The sequence below is a fragment of the Homalodisca vitripennis genome, chromosome 6 (genome assembly GCF_021130785.1).
Source record: "Homalodisca vitripennis isolate AUS2020 chromosome 6, UT_GWSS_2.1, whole genome shotgun sequence".
Classification (NCBI taxonomy): Eukaryota; Metazoa; Arthropoda; class Insecta; order Hemiptera; family Cicadellidae; genus Homalodisca; species Homalodisca vitripennis.
The window spans coordinates 168,434,117-168,449,519 of NC_060212.1; the positions used below are offsets into that span (position 1 = coordinate 168,434,117).

Here is a 15,403-nt window from a genome sequence, read left to right on the forward strand (position 1 = left end):
ATGCTGATAAATGTTATTTTAATAATTGTAACAAATGTCCTCCTGCTTGGGCTTCATTAGTTATGTTCTATAAAAGGTAAATACATTTTAAAAAGTATATAAAATGTTAGGAACAATTTGACCACCTCTCAGTCAAAACAAATCTTTCTCTGAAAAATTGAGGCATACGAGATTATGAGGTACAGACGTCATGGAAGTTGAATTATTAAATAATTTTTAAGGGACATTATGAAAGCAGCCTTTGAGACTGTGACTATTTCGATTTTCCATTCTATACTCTCTGACTACCTTCTGCTTGTATGTATAATCTGTAATTTGCTATTCTGCTTCACCCTCTGACCAATAACCGTCCCACAGTTGTCAGAACGCCGATTGTTTGTTTACAGTTATAGGTTAAGTGGTAAACCTAAGTTTAAGAAATATATCTTTGTGTTAATATTTTTTTAAACACTAAAGAAATATGAATTTTCTTAAAAAACTTCAACCTGGAATAGAAACTCTAAAGCAGCTTGATGCATACTCTAAACCAATTGAAGATTTCCGAGTCAAAACAGTTTCTGGAGGCACTGGTAAAGTCTATCCTATTATAAGATTTAAAATAAGCTACTTTTGACAAGTTTAGATGGATTAGGTGAAATTTTATTGATATACTATATTACATAACAGAATACAGGAAGTATACTGTTTAAGTTTCCGAGAAATCTGAGCATACGAGTTTCTCCTGTATTTTAAAATTGAGTTAAAAGTAATTAACCCTTTAGGTTTCAGAATAAAATTGTTCTTTCTGTTTGAGAAATACCAGCGACTTTATCTGGGGGATAAGAATATGAATAATTTATTCACACAATAGAACTCAAAGGTTTTCTGTGCAAGTCAAAACATCAGTATCATACGTAATTATAAAAAAGCAACAGAACAGCATACAATTTAAAGGTAAAAAAATAATAAATTCTTGTAACATTTTTAAGTTATTCCTACTGCAAAAAAATCGGTCTAATCAAGACATGGGTATCACGAGAGCTTCGCAGAGACTGTAGAAAGCCTTCCCGATCAAGCAAGTCTTTAAATAATTTTTGAAACTGTTTAAATTTTGATTACATTTGGAAGTAAATTGTACGGTTTAGGACCAAAATAAAAACTTGAGTTTTTGAAAAGGTTGAGTCTGATACCAAAGAATACCTGATAATTTTTGGGCTGTTGTGTACTAATTGACATTTTGTCTGTAACTTCCTAATTTTTTTGGTAAAAAGTATTGATTATTAACAAAATTATACATAAATTCTGTAATTGTAGGTAAAATGGCATCTTTACATAAAACAAATGTAAAATACAAAATAAAGCAGCAGTAAAATAAGTGGCTACCAACACAATAAAATTGCAGTATAATAAGCGGCTCCTTAAAACAATCGTATGATGATTATCAAATGATATGGATGCATCGATATTCCAGACTATACAAAGGACTGAAAACAAAATTTCAGACCAAATAACAGAGAACTTAATAGATACCGTACTTAAAAGAACAATATGGTTTGGCTAGTCTTCAATCTTACAAATTAATGTATAAATGCTAATATAATTTACAGATTAAAATATAATATATGTAATTAATACAATTACAAAAAATAACATTTACTTATGTATTTTCAAGGATAAATGTGACTGCTTGTGATATAAAGAAGACACGTACGTCACTGTTCTTGCCGCCATTAGTCAATAACGAAACACATGGTTTTATTTTTTAATTTATTTCCAAACACGTTTTTACAGTGAATAAATTTTGAATGATGATGTTGGGCTGAATTACGTTTTAGGCTTTAAAAATGTTAATATAGAGAAACTATACTTTTCTATGTAAAAGAAATGCAATTGTTCCAGATTACATAATATTACTAAACTCAATTTAAGTCTGTTTGAGCAGCGTACTACTTATGATTACTTTAACCAATCTAAAATAGTATTTCACATGATACTGATGCTGTAAAAACTACATTCATTAATTAAAATGTCACAGTTTGTCTGATTTTAACTAAAATAGTACATGATTTTTGGTCTTAACACTAAATTTTTAATGTAAAAAAAGTTTTTCTTGGGTGCGATTTTTGCAACATTGTGTTTGTTCTGACTTTTCTTGTAGTGAAACACTATTTCTATGATTTCTACCTTTAATTGAAGTTTTCATCTTCTCACTACAAACAGGTTTTTTAAGGAGCTAGCTCCTTTACTTCTCCTTTTCTAACTATTTAAAACATTGCTCAGTGTTTATAAAAACATTTTGAGCCAATATTTGCATATTCATCGTCATTGTTTTTGTTGTCACTAGCCTTCTTATTCATAAACAAAATAACAACAGCTGGTAATAACGTCACCAGTCTAAATAAGAAAGCTGGCAATGATTATTTATGAATATCTATAGGTAAAATTTTGTATTCAATAGTATCCATAATCATCATCCGATTGTGTTTGTGGCTGTTTATTAAACTGTAGCCATTATTGATATTCATGACTATTTATACTACTGAAACCAAAATGTCAAAACTTAATTACGTTATTGGTAGCAGCATTATAACAAAGTAGCCACCACAATCGAACTATCAATATTCATTCTTATCTAAACTACTGAAACCAAAATGTCAAACCAAATTACATTATATGTATTTTAAATCACATTATAGCTGAACTGTTTTTATATCTAAAAAAGTAATAATTTAATGATGAATTAAAAATTATCTAGGCTATGTGTATTTACAAACTGTAAGAAACATTCATTGTAACAATTAGTTACTTTTTACCATTTTTAAGGATAAACGTGTCTGACAGCATGTGATACAAATAACACACGTACATCGCCATTGTACTTGCGACCATTACTTAAGTACCTTACAAATTATTTTACTTTGTTTAAATGGATTTGGAACAATATTGTTATTCAATATATTAAAAAAGGGTTTTTGTAGTCAATAGTTTAGGTATATCTTTTCGATAATTTAGTACTCTGATTTCATTATAGTGGTGGCCGCTTAATGTACTACAGTCAAAAATAATATCAAGATACAATAAAAATATATTTTTCGTCTTAAAACTGTACTCAATCACAAATTTCTGTTGGTTTTACAATAAAAATACAATTAATCATTAGCGAAGTTAACGGCCGGAGTTACCAGTTATAATTTCAACGTTATTAACGTATTATGCTTATTCTCCAGAACAAAACTATATGTGGTTTTAGGAGATGGAAATTAAAAATAACTTAGCTTTTTAGAAATGGAAATGTAATTTTCTAGTTACATTTATTTACTTCACTTCTTGTTATCTATATTATCTGCTCTTGATAGCTTATCTGAGTGTTCTGTGGTCAGAACAGCTTAGTAAAACAATAACAACGTCACGTTTAATGGCGTTCACTGCTATGGCGTCTATTAGTCAGCTGTCACCTCATGTTAAGTCTAATACTGTCAATCAGTTTTGAAAAATATTTTTCATTTGAGTGTGGATTAATGAGCAGGTAAAATGTTAGGAAATTAATTTATTCCTTTTTTTAATCGGTTATCATGATTTTCAGGGTGAGAGTGTAAGTTCATCATGTAATCATGTGTTTTATTTAAATCAGGAAAAAATTGTATGATTGAAAGTTACCAGGTGGTTTGTAAGTAGATTGTGCGTACATTCAAAATTAGGAAATAGTGGTTACATTATAGTTATTCTCTTTCATTAAATTAATATTTGGTTTTTTATTATATATTTGTCTATGGAAAGTTTGGTCAAATTTGTTGCATTATTTTCAAATTTTTACTGGAGTCTGTCGCATCAACATGTGATGTCTTGATGAGGATTTTATATAATATCAATTTTCTGAATAGAAAGTCCATTTAATGTAGTATTAATTGAAAAAGTATTTCATAACATAACACACTGAGATTTCACTCACCTGGATGCAATATTTCATTAATACACAGTTAGTTTATAAAATAAAACAAAAATAATGTTTTTTTTTACATTCAAATTTTGCCATTACACATAACTCAAATAATTCATAGGGAAAGTTTCTTCTATATGTTTACAAAATTAATTATATCTGTATATTTCTTATAAAATCAGACACATTTTGTATATTTTGAATTTCTTTCAATTTGAAAACAAACTTAATTTATTTTGTGTAAACAGCTTTATAAAGTCCATATTCATTATATTATTTAACATAATCCTAATCAACATTTCTTGAGAAAAACGTTGTGTATAATAATGTACAATTAAAGCAAATGTTGTATCTGGGTGGTTGTATTAAATATAAGTTTGCAAAGTGAAAATTGAACATTGTACAGATCTAGAGTTAACCTATTGAAATTGTCTCTCTGAACAAAACAATATGAGTTTTAAGGGAATGAAAATGACAATTAATAAAGTTGCAGGATATTAAAAGTGGAGCTATTTTTCTTGCGAGATAGTACAAAGTCATGGTTAGACTAATTTACAACATTTGTTTGCTTTGCCAAGTTGCATTTCCTGGTAGGAATGGCTGAAGGCATTCTTGATCAGATAGTCTTGAATTTGATCTTTTAGTAATATGCAAGATGTTTTTCTCATTTGTGGCCATCAGTTCGATCTCAATTGTACACCTTATGAGACACCGAAGACACCTCTTCATCTGGATTACACTGAATGTTGGGAAACCAGATGTACCTCTTTCTGTAGTCTAGGTATCTCTGAGGTCAAAACGATGCAGAGTCTTTATGAACCTGTCTAAAGTTTTTAACAAAACATATTTTATGTATCTCGGAACAGTTTTTGAGATATCAATTATGTTAACCCCATAACAATTTCTCGATCACCAAGAACTGGAGAAAGAATTGCTGAAACAAGTTCAAACTCATTCATTTATATATTGTATGTATACATATATACTATATATATATTAAATAAGGCTATTGCCATTTATACAATTTAATGTAAATAAAAAAGTCGTTTGACAGGTATTTGGTCTTCCGATCATATGTTAGTTTGCTTATTTAAACGCATACGTGACAGATACGACCAAATACAAAATAATTGAATCGGAAAAAGTAAGCGCTCTGTGGTGTAATGGTAGCACATTCACCCGGCAAGTGAGAGATCCGGGTTCGACTCCCGGCGGAGCAAGTACTTTTTGCGATTCAATGTTTATTGAAATTAAATAAGGCTATTGCCATTTATACAATTTAATGTAAATAAAAAAGTCGTTTGACAGGTATTTGGTCTTCCGATCATATGTTAGTTTGCTTATTTAAACGCATACGTGACAGATACGACCAAATACAAAATAATTGAATCGGAAAAAAGTAAGCGCTCTGTGGTGTAATGGTAGCACATTCACCCGGCAAGTGAGAGATCCGGGTTCGACTCCCGGCGGAGCAAGTACTTTTTGCGATTCAATGTTTATTGAAATTATATATATATATATATATATATATATATATATGTGTATATATATATATGTATATATATATATATATATATATATATATTTGTATTATAAACCATATTATGTATGGTTCCAATATGAAGCCACATCTCTAATTTATTTTTAAGTCACACTTTTAGTTACTTAATATAGCTTGAGCTAATGTTATAATGTCCTTTAAAAAAATGTTATGAATTTTAATGAAACATTTTTATAATGTTTTTGTGTTTTGGTTCAACCATGTATAAGAAGGGCCATTAAACATTGCTAGTAGTTGTTATTTTTTATATCTTATTTATGATAATTTAAATATATACTTCTCACTTGTTGACTTTGTTTCAGCATCAGTGATGTGTTGGCTCATAATTCTTGTACTGTTGGGTAAACGATTCTACGAGTTTACTTTTAACACAGACACTGTTGAAACAATATTTGTTGATACGTCCAGAGGTACTAAACTACGTATTAACATTGATTTCATCATACCTGCAGTTTCCTGTGATTGTAAGTTTCTTGTAAAAGGTTACTAGTATTATTTGTAGAGATCATTATCTGGAACATTATAAACAATATTTGTTGATACATCCAGAGGTACTAAACTATGTATTAACATTGATTTCATCATACCTGCAGTTTCCTGTGATTGTAAGTTTCTTGTAAAAGGTTACTAGTATTATTTGTAGAGATCATTATCTGAAACATTATAAACAATATTTGTTGATACGTCCAGAGGTACTAAACTACGTATTAACGTTGATTTCATCATACCTGCAGTTTCCTGTGATTGTAAGTTTTTTGTAAAAGGTTACTAGTATTATTTGTAGAGATCATTATCTGAAACATTATAAACAGTTATTTGTATTTATTAAATGTATTACCAGTTGTTAAGTTGTATATAAAGTTTTCATCGTTGTATATTTATAAAAACTTAGAAACCAGATTCATGAAATACCAACTAGAAGTAGTGAATTTTTGGATGTCCCTTTTGCTATGTTAGAGAAGACCAAACAAGTTATTTAATCATGATCATTAAATTTTACAATAATAAGTTTCAATTAGCTGAAAAGCACTAGCCATTTTCTAATTTTAGAGAAGATTGCATAGTTTTCTTGTTGAAAATCCCTGTTACAGCTTGGATGAATACTATTACTGATTTTTAGTTAGTTTTTTTTTGTAAATATTATGTGTCGGTTATTTAGTTTTTTTTATAACTATGAATCCTATTTGTATTGTTATATTCTAGTTTTTTTTTGTAAATATTATGTGTCGGTTATTTAGTTTTTTTTATAACTATGAATCCTATTTGTATTGTTATATTCTAGTTTTTTTTTGTAAATATTATGTGTCGGTTATTTAGTTTTTTTTTATAACTATGAATCCTATTTGTATTGTTATATTCTTATTGTTTAGTGTATCAAGTCCCTGTTACAGCTTGGATGAATACTATTACTGATTTTTAGTTAGTTTTTTTTGTAAATATTATGTGTCGGTTATTTAGTTTTTTTTATAACTATGAATCCTATTTGTATTGTTATATTCTAGTTTTTTTTTGTAAATATTATGTGTCGGTTATTTAGTTTTTTTTTATAACTATGAATCCTATTTGTATTGTTATATTCTTATTGTTTAGTGTATCAAGTCCCTGTTACAGCTTGGATGAATACTATTACTGATTTTTAGTTAGTTTTTTTTGTAAATATTATGTGTCGGTTATTTAGTTTTTTTTATAACTATGAATCCTATTTGTATTGTTATATTCTTATTGTTTAGTGTATCAAGTAGCCGTATTCACACTACTGTATGTTATATAACCACATGTCCTGTATTAATATGTTGAACATTAACTTTATATTATTTACCATATATAATGTAGACCAAACTTGAATCTGAATGACCACAGTAACACTGGTATGAGACAACACTGAGAAAATTAGTGGAGCAAGGGTCGGAAGTAGAGAATGAAAGTATTTTATTGAATGAAATCGTAGCTTCAGTGTATGCATCTTTCGCTCTTATGCATTATCTTTTAAAATTTAGTCTATGTTTGGATCCGTTCAAATTTTTGGACGTGTTGAATTTTAATTTTTGTTGTTGAAATACTAAAGTTTATCTTATTCAAAACACATTCTGACATATGTATGTATCATCTGGAAATCTCACAGGATACTTCTTATTCTATGTAAATGAACCGAAATTAGAAAATTGGTTTACAGATGGTGTTTTGTAAGATAAACTAACATGCTCATCTGTAAAATCCTGGAAAGAGTGACATTTTGATACTTATCTCAGTGAATTGCGAATATCTTAACCCTATCCCTTTTAGAATTGAAAAGAGAATTATACTTGACTTTTCTGTTGAAATTCATAAGTGGGTTTATTGCTAAGCTTAGAATGCTCTATTGCAATACTATTTATGTATTTGGTATTATAGCTTTGCATGTTACTGCTAAACATTAGAGATGGACGGTTTGTAAGTCTGGTTTAATAAAAAGTAGTTTGCAATGATCCACTGACAATCACCCTGATGGCCTTCTTTTTTAAGATGCTAGATATAATTAATTTAATGCTATTGCCCCATATGACTAGACCACACTTGATTATAAATTGAAAAAGATATAGTATGCAGATTTTACATAGTTTCCAGGTATACAGTTCATTATGCGTCTTAAAAAAAAAACTTGGTAACCTTTTGGAAATGCGTTCAGTATGGAAGTTCCATGTTAAATTATCATCAAGTAATATTCTTAGAAATTTAATAGATGAAAAAAGTCATTTGAATTCTTGAAAGAAAGTAATTTAATTTGAACCTCAACTAGGCTTCTTCTATTGTTTTATTTATTACAGCACTAGGAAGGTCATTTATATATATATATATATATATATATATATATATATATATATATATATATATATAAGTAGATATGAATGTAAGGGTTCTAGCGCACTTTTTGGAGTAAACAGAAAACCAACGGAAAATACTGTCTAAAGGACAATAAACTAATCTGTAACTCACGAATGAAAAATTAACCGAATCTATAGCTGTTTTACTGTTCAATGTTTGCTTCTACATTTATAAGCTGTTTTAATGAAAAAATCCAGAAATCTTAATAAAAAATCTATAAACGGAAATAATGAAATTTGCTAACAATCACTCGAGAAGTCGGGGAGAATGTGAGTAAAACCGCATTCTTTTCAAGAGGTTCTTCATTTACTTTCTCCAAATGTACTATAAAATCATCAAAGATTTCAGGTTTAAAATCGTAGTCAAATTCAATGTCCAAATAGTGAAAGATTATAGGTAAAATCTTCTCATAATAAACGTGTGTATTTAAACCTACAAACCTAATGTATTCTTTGAAAAGGAAAATAATTTTGTCAATGGTTCCAAGAGATAAGTAAAAATTTTTATTCTGTTTTCTAAATTCTGTAACAAATTTTGTTTGCTTCTTGTCTCCGTATTGTAAATTTCATAAGCAGATTATTCAAATATGTTAATTTATTTCGAAATTTCTTAGGCTTAGGTCTTTCGTACAAAATTAAATTACAATCTCTACAAACTAATCTTTTATCAATAATTTCTCCTCTATTATAACACTTGTAACAGTTGGCATTATACTCTTCCATTTTTACAAAAAGAATAAATGGAAGCTATGGAACTAAGTCTGCCGAGATATAAATTTTTCAGCGCAAATGTTTATGTTTATATTTCAACTACCGAGATAAAAAGAAATAATTTCATTCTATTGTACAACTATTTAGGATATTTTGTTTATGATTACAAAGATTATTCCGGAAGAAATCGAGATTTTTCATCAGCGAAAGAGTATATTTTTGAAGTTTTAGAAGGAATGAAAGAGAACAATATGAACATCATTAACTACTGAATTTCTCTAATATCGTTCTTAATCACATCATAGGCTAAAAAATTTCTCAGAAACAACAACATCATAACAAATCGCGTTTGTAACAGCTTTTTGAAAATCCATATTGATAATTATATCGTTCTTTGAACTAGAAATATTTGTCAAACTCTTTGTTGTATCAATGACATAAATGGGTCTATTTGCTATAAATTCTTTGGGGTTGTAATACATTTCCATATTTTTGTAGTAAACTTTCTTAAAATCTTGATACATCTGATACATGATTCTGAAAAGACCTCCGGAAATGTTTAAATTTTGTAATTCATCGGATAATAAGAACCGTTCAATTTTACTCTGATATTTTTTTTACATCCAAACTATCAAACTTTGAAGGATTTTTTTTCTTGATTATTCTGTCTATCTGTTTGAAAACCGATGATAACGAACTTGGGATTGAAGATATTTCTATAAATATTTGTTGATATCGAACGAATAAGTTGTTCCGGAAATACCTTTTTGTTCAATACATTGCCAATCTAGAAAATTAAACGTGATGTTTTGAGATTTTATAATTTCATCAATCAACCTTATTTTACTCGTGGTTTTGTAATCAATCATCGGAAACTCTAATGAAAAAACTCGTTAATTGTAATTTTGCCATCAACAGCATAACATTTCCAGTTGCAGTCTTCAGAATCACATCATCCGTCTTCTGCTCTTATAAAACTTAGATAAAATCCTCCTTTATAGATCGGAATAGTAACATTTTCAAAAAATCCTAAGCCGAAATGTGCTAAATCACCGACCGCTTCAAATTGTCCAAATTTAAAAGTTGATTCAAAACTGTTTTGAAAATACATCACTTTTTGAATACGAAATAGTTCCTTTAATTGTGCTTAATTGACCACAGTTTTCGACTTACTTCTATCAATTTTATTGTGTTTTCTTACTTCAATCTTAGAAAATAAAAACGGTATAAAATTATCGATTAATCTAACATTATCAGTTCCAAGATATGCTTGACCATCTTGTTTTGTTAAAGTTCCAGAAATATAAAACTGGAAGTTAGACGAGCAAAAGTTATCTCCAAAATCAATATTAAACTCAGTTCTTTTATTCGGTTCATTCAAATGTTGTTTACTAATTGGATAGAAATTTTTAAACTCCGCCCTTTCAATATCACTAGCATACTTTCTGTAGTCCACCATTTAATAAGAGAAAATTTAAACATCGTGTATCATTTTTTCATCGATCTAATGTACGTTTTTATAAGAAAAGATATAAATTTTAGTAAAATAATTATAAAGATTAGAGTCATTTTTAATGATCTACTTCGTCATATTCAGGATTCTCTTCCTTAAATTTTGCGATCTCGGTCACATATTTCAATAAAATCTGCACAGGATAGTAACCGCTATCTATAATATATGTTGTCCAATCAACTGTATCTTTATTTTCATCCAAAAAACTTTATACTCAAGTGTTGATAGAGGCAAAGAACAGACATATGATCTTTTAATTGATAATGTATATTTTCTTGAATGAACTCTGATGATAAAGTTTGATATTTAGCAATGTTATACCAATTCAATTTGTTTACGTATAATCTCATCATATCTTCGGATAATTCATATTTTTGAGAAATATCATCCCAATGTTCTTTTTTCAAATCTCTTTCGTGTTGCATTATAAAAGATCGAAAGCACTGTAATGTCCCGCCATCTCTATTTATTAAGAAAAAATTTCAAGTTTTATAAATTGGCTCTTTTTAGTGTTACATTCAGCACATTTTCCAGAAACTCTTTTAACTCCATTGATATTTGCATAGTATTTTATATCTTTTGTTTCAGTTTTTTTTGCCTTACACCTCACACAGTATATGTGCGCCATTTATAAAGGAGAAATTTTGTCATCATAGCCGCCTAATCCATTAAATCTGAGGTCGATGGCTCTAAAACTTATAACAACATCTTCTTTAAATTTATTAAAAGTTTTCTTCTAATTTTTGAAATTTGACAGCATAAGAATCATTGTATTCAACAAATTTATGACCAATATTCTCAAAAGTTTTCGTAGCATCTAAACTAAACTTATCAAAAGACTCTTTTAAATTTAGTAAGTTTTTCATTAATTTCACCAACATCGTCTACTGATCTTTTACTTCTTTCATCAAGTTTTTCATAGACTTCTGTTGTAAAATCTTTAACATGCTGTTTATGATTCTCATAATTTTGTTTTAGTTCATTAAACATTTTAATAGGATCTTCTAATTGAATCATTACAACAACATCAAATGGGATTAATTCCTTTACTAACACCGCTAATTCTTTTTTCCTTTAAAAATTCTAAGGCATTTTTTTAACATTTCGGATCATGTAAATCAACAATATCGATGTTTTCTGATAATTTTAGAGGTTTTAAAATTTGTTCTTTAACAACAACATCATGTTTGTCAAATACCAGGTCGAACACCGACAATTCTTTTTTTATTAGCCAAACTAACATAATTCTTTTCAACTTTGATCGCTTCAGTAATTTCATCAGCTTTTTCGATGTGAGACATTAAATTGGTAAATAATTTTTTTTACACCATCATCAACTTCTTTTTCCAATGTTTTTATTTTATCAGCAACTTCATTTGAACTCATGAAATTTGCAAGTTTGTTATCATATTCTGCTTTAAAAATCTTCAATCTCGACAGCAAACATATCTGAATCTGGAAGGTTTTGTAATACATTTTCTAACTTGTTATCAAACTCATTTCTCAAACTATCAAAATTCAAACTATTATCTACATTTTGAATAATTTGTGTTCCAAATACGTCAAAAATATATTTGTGAATCCATATTTATTAAGCAATAATTTGTTAACAACTTTCTTTAAAATCTTTACACAGTACTCAGTTCATTCAAAACAAAAACACATAAATGACCACAAATTGGGGGATCTTTGTAGTCTTGAATTTGAGAATCGTTATAAATAAACGCTTGATTTTTTCAAATATTTAATCAATTCATTAGGTGTTTGTCCTCAATTCTTCCATACGAATCAAAATAAAACGCAAATCTTATCATTTTTTATAATAGCAAATCCAATGTGTTCCACTTCCCATAAATCGAGTCTAAATTCACAATTCCACATTCAAATTTCTTAACTTTTTCAGGTAATGTATCTCTCATGAAGATTCCTCTAAAATGTTTAATATTTTTGCAGATTTCTTCCAATTCCCCGAATGTTAAAGGTTTAAATTTTTTTTTCAATGTTTGATTTCACGTAATTCAAAGTTTTTTCATCTAATCCAGATCCTGTAACATCTTCCAACTCTTTATCTAACCAATTTAAAATGTTTCGAACAATAGGAATCACATCTTTTTTAACGATTGGAGCAGCTTTACGAACATAAGGAACAACATTTTTAACAACTGGAATATTTTCTCCAAAATCTAATAAATCTTTCAAAAGTCCACCATTTTTGAGTTCTTTCAACTGATTATAAGAGAAAATTCTATTCTGGTTCCTTTATTGTTTTTCTTATGTTTTTCGAGTTTATTGTATTGTCTATTTGTTAAAAATATCTTATCTTCGCCATTTTTTAGTTGATCTATTTTAAATTGAATACTAACGGGTATTTTCTTCTTAAAAGCGGATTTTATTTTTTTCTTTCTGATTTTTGCTGAAGTTTACGTTCACCTCCATTTATATAGTTAAAATTTCAAGTTCTCTTCGATTCCCATTCCTAGTTTTCTCTTCAAAAACATTGCTCCAGCTGTTGGAAGCGCAACAAATCTTTCACCTAAACTAGCATCTTTTGATAAAAATCTATCCATTGCCTTATCTTGCAAAACTTTATCTGCGATATGTCTGGAATTTGTGTCTCTATGTTTTGCATAAAAAATATCGTGTTCCATAGCAGCTTGATCTAATTTATTTATACCAGGATCTCCTCTTTTTAGTCTTTTTTCGAGTTTTGTGCCAGGCCCCAGATACTGATAAGTTGGTACGTGTAATTCAAAAGGTAAATTGTTGATAAAATCATTCAAAAGTCCACTATCCTCAATCATAGATGAACTTATTGCCGGCAAAACTCGTTTTAAATATTTAATTCCATCAGGTTTTTCAATCATTTCGTCAAGTTTGTTCGAAATAAAATCCTTAATCGCTTTCTTTTCATTCAAAAAATTGTTATTTCCAGCCTTCTCTTGAGCATAAATATAATTAATAATTCCATCGAGTTTTGTCAAATCGTCGATATATCTGTATTCAATCTTATTATCACTGTATTTTCTCACACCTGATCCTTCGATTCTTTTTTCCCAAATTGGTTTAATCAAATTGAGATATTTTTTACCTTTACTTGACTTTGGTTTCTTAGTAGATGGATCATTATTTTTGTAAATTGAATCAGATTTCCATAAAATTTCAGTATACTTTTTCAAGTCTTCTTCAGAATATAAACCGTCTTTTGGAACATCAGTGCCTGTTAATAATCTCCATAAACCTTGAGTTCCTTCATATGTTTTTTCATTAATAATGATATCATTATGCTCAAAATTCACGGGCAAATTTCCAATCATAAAACTTTTCTTTTTTCTGTCCCAATACAAACCAAATTTATCATCCTTTGCTCTAGGAAGAAATTTTTTACCAATTTCACCAATTATTATATCCGTTGTTCCAGGACTTATTGGTTCAGCTATGGTAGAGTCTTCAATGATTCGAGGTCTAAATGGTGTTGAAGATGGTAATTTTGGCAATTCAAACTCAGATTCTGGAATCGAAATATCAGCAAATTGTCGTACAACTGGAACCAAATTCATTAAATTTTGATTATCGCTTAAAACATTTTCAATTTTGCCCTCAACATTTTTTTATTGCAGATGTTACAGGTTGATTAATTTTTTGAATAAATTCTTGTTCTTTTTCATCAATTCGAATCTGTTCTTTAAATTCTTTGATTAATTTCTTTTCTATTTGATCAAGTTTTTTTGCTTCTTCTGAAGTTACGTTCGCCATTTATTTAGGAAAATTTTGAAACGTGGAACGTAAAACGTGAACGTGGAACGTAAAACGTGAACGTGAACGTAAAACATGAACGTGAAACGTAAACACGAACGTGAAACATGAACGTGAAACATGAACGTGAAACATGAACGTGAACGTGGAACGTGAACGTGGAACACGAACGTGAAACGTAAACGTGAAACATGAACGTGGAAACGTGAACACGAAACGTGAAAACGAGAACACACGAAACGTGAACACGGAACGTGAACACGGAACGTAAAACACGAACGTGAAACGTAAACACGAACGTAAAACATGAACGTAACGTAAAAACGTGAAACATGAACGTGAAACATGAACGTGAACGTGGAACGTAAAAACAACTAGATTATCACACGTTTATATTGGAAAATTTATTCAAATATTTACCATTTAGGCTTCAAAGTTAGATTAATAGTTAAAAATCCATAGTCTTCTTTCCAAATTTTATCACACAATTCATTAAAGTGGTTAAAACTCATATCAGATCCCACATAATTGTTGTAAATCTTTCTCGAATAGTGATCGTCTTGCTTAAAAACACACAACATATTCAAATTATTTCTAATAACTTGTTTATCAACCTTTGAAAAGCATTGAGAAAGATAGATACAAGAGATATTTTTGTGACGAGACATTACGAAATATTCCTTGATAACGTCCTGATTTTCTAAAATACAATCATCAAAAACGATTAACGAATTGGGTTTACATTCGCTTAACGGAACTATGTCCTCGGAAGCATTATAAAAATATGATATTTTCTTACTTAAGTTCTTCTCAATATTTTCAAATCTTTCTTGTAATTTTTTATAGGCGTCTTGTTCTAAAGATTTACTAAAAACATACAAATTGGAATAAGGAATCAACCTATTGTAGATAAAATTCAATAATAAAGTTGTTTTTCCACATCCACTTGAACCAACAATTAACAGTCTGATCGGTTGATCTCTCTTATTTTCTTCAAACGTTTGAAGTTTTATCTGATCTTTTTGCTTTAAAAATTTCTCCATTTAAATAGAAGATTTTCATCTTGAAGCAACGCTTGCGAAAATGAA

The 15,403-nt window shown here is 28.8% G+C and overlaps 1 protein-coding gene across 2 annotated transcripts in view; it reads left to right on the forward strand.

Annotated features, from left to right (window-relative positions):
- The first annotated feature begins 335 nt into the window (after positions 1–335).
- The window catches only part of LOC124365127 (endoplasmic reticulum-Golgi intermediate compartment protein 3-like), a 74,043-nt gene continuing 58,975 nt past the window's right edge, over positions 336–15,403 (forward strand). Inside the window, exons 1-2 of one of the 2 annotated variants that reach the window (XM_046821076.1) lie at positions 336–569; positions 5,780–5,941. In XM_046821076.1, the coding sequence (XP_046677032.1) occupies positions 461–569; positions 5,780–5,941 (271 nt within the window). In that variant the 5' untranslated portion in view covers positions 336–460. Of the gene's footprint in view, positions 570–3,428; positions 3,506–5,779; positions 5,942–15,403 lie in introns of those variants that run through there. The other variant, XM_046821077.1, reaches the window with a different exon arrangement.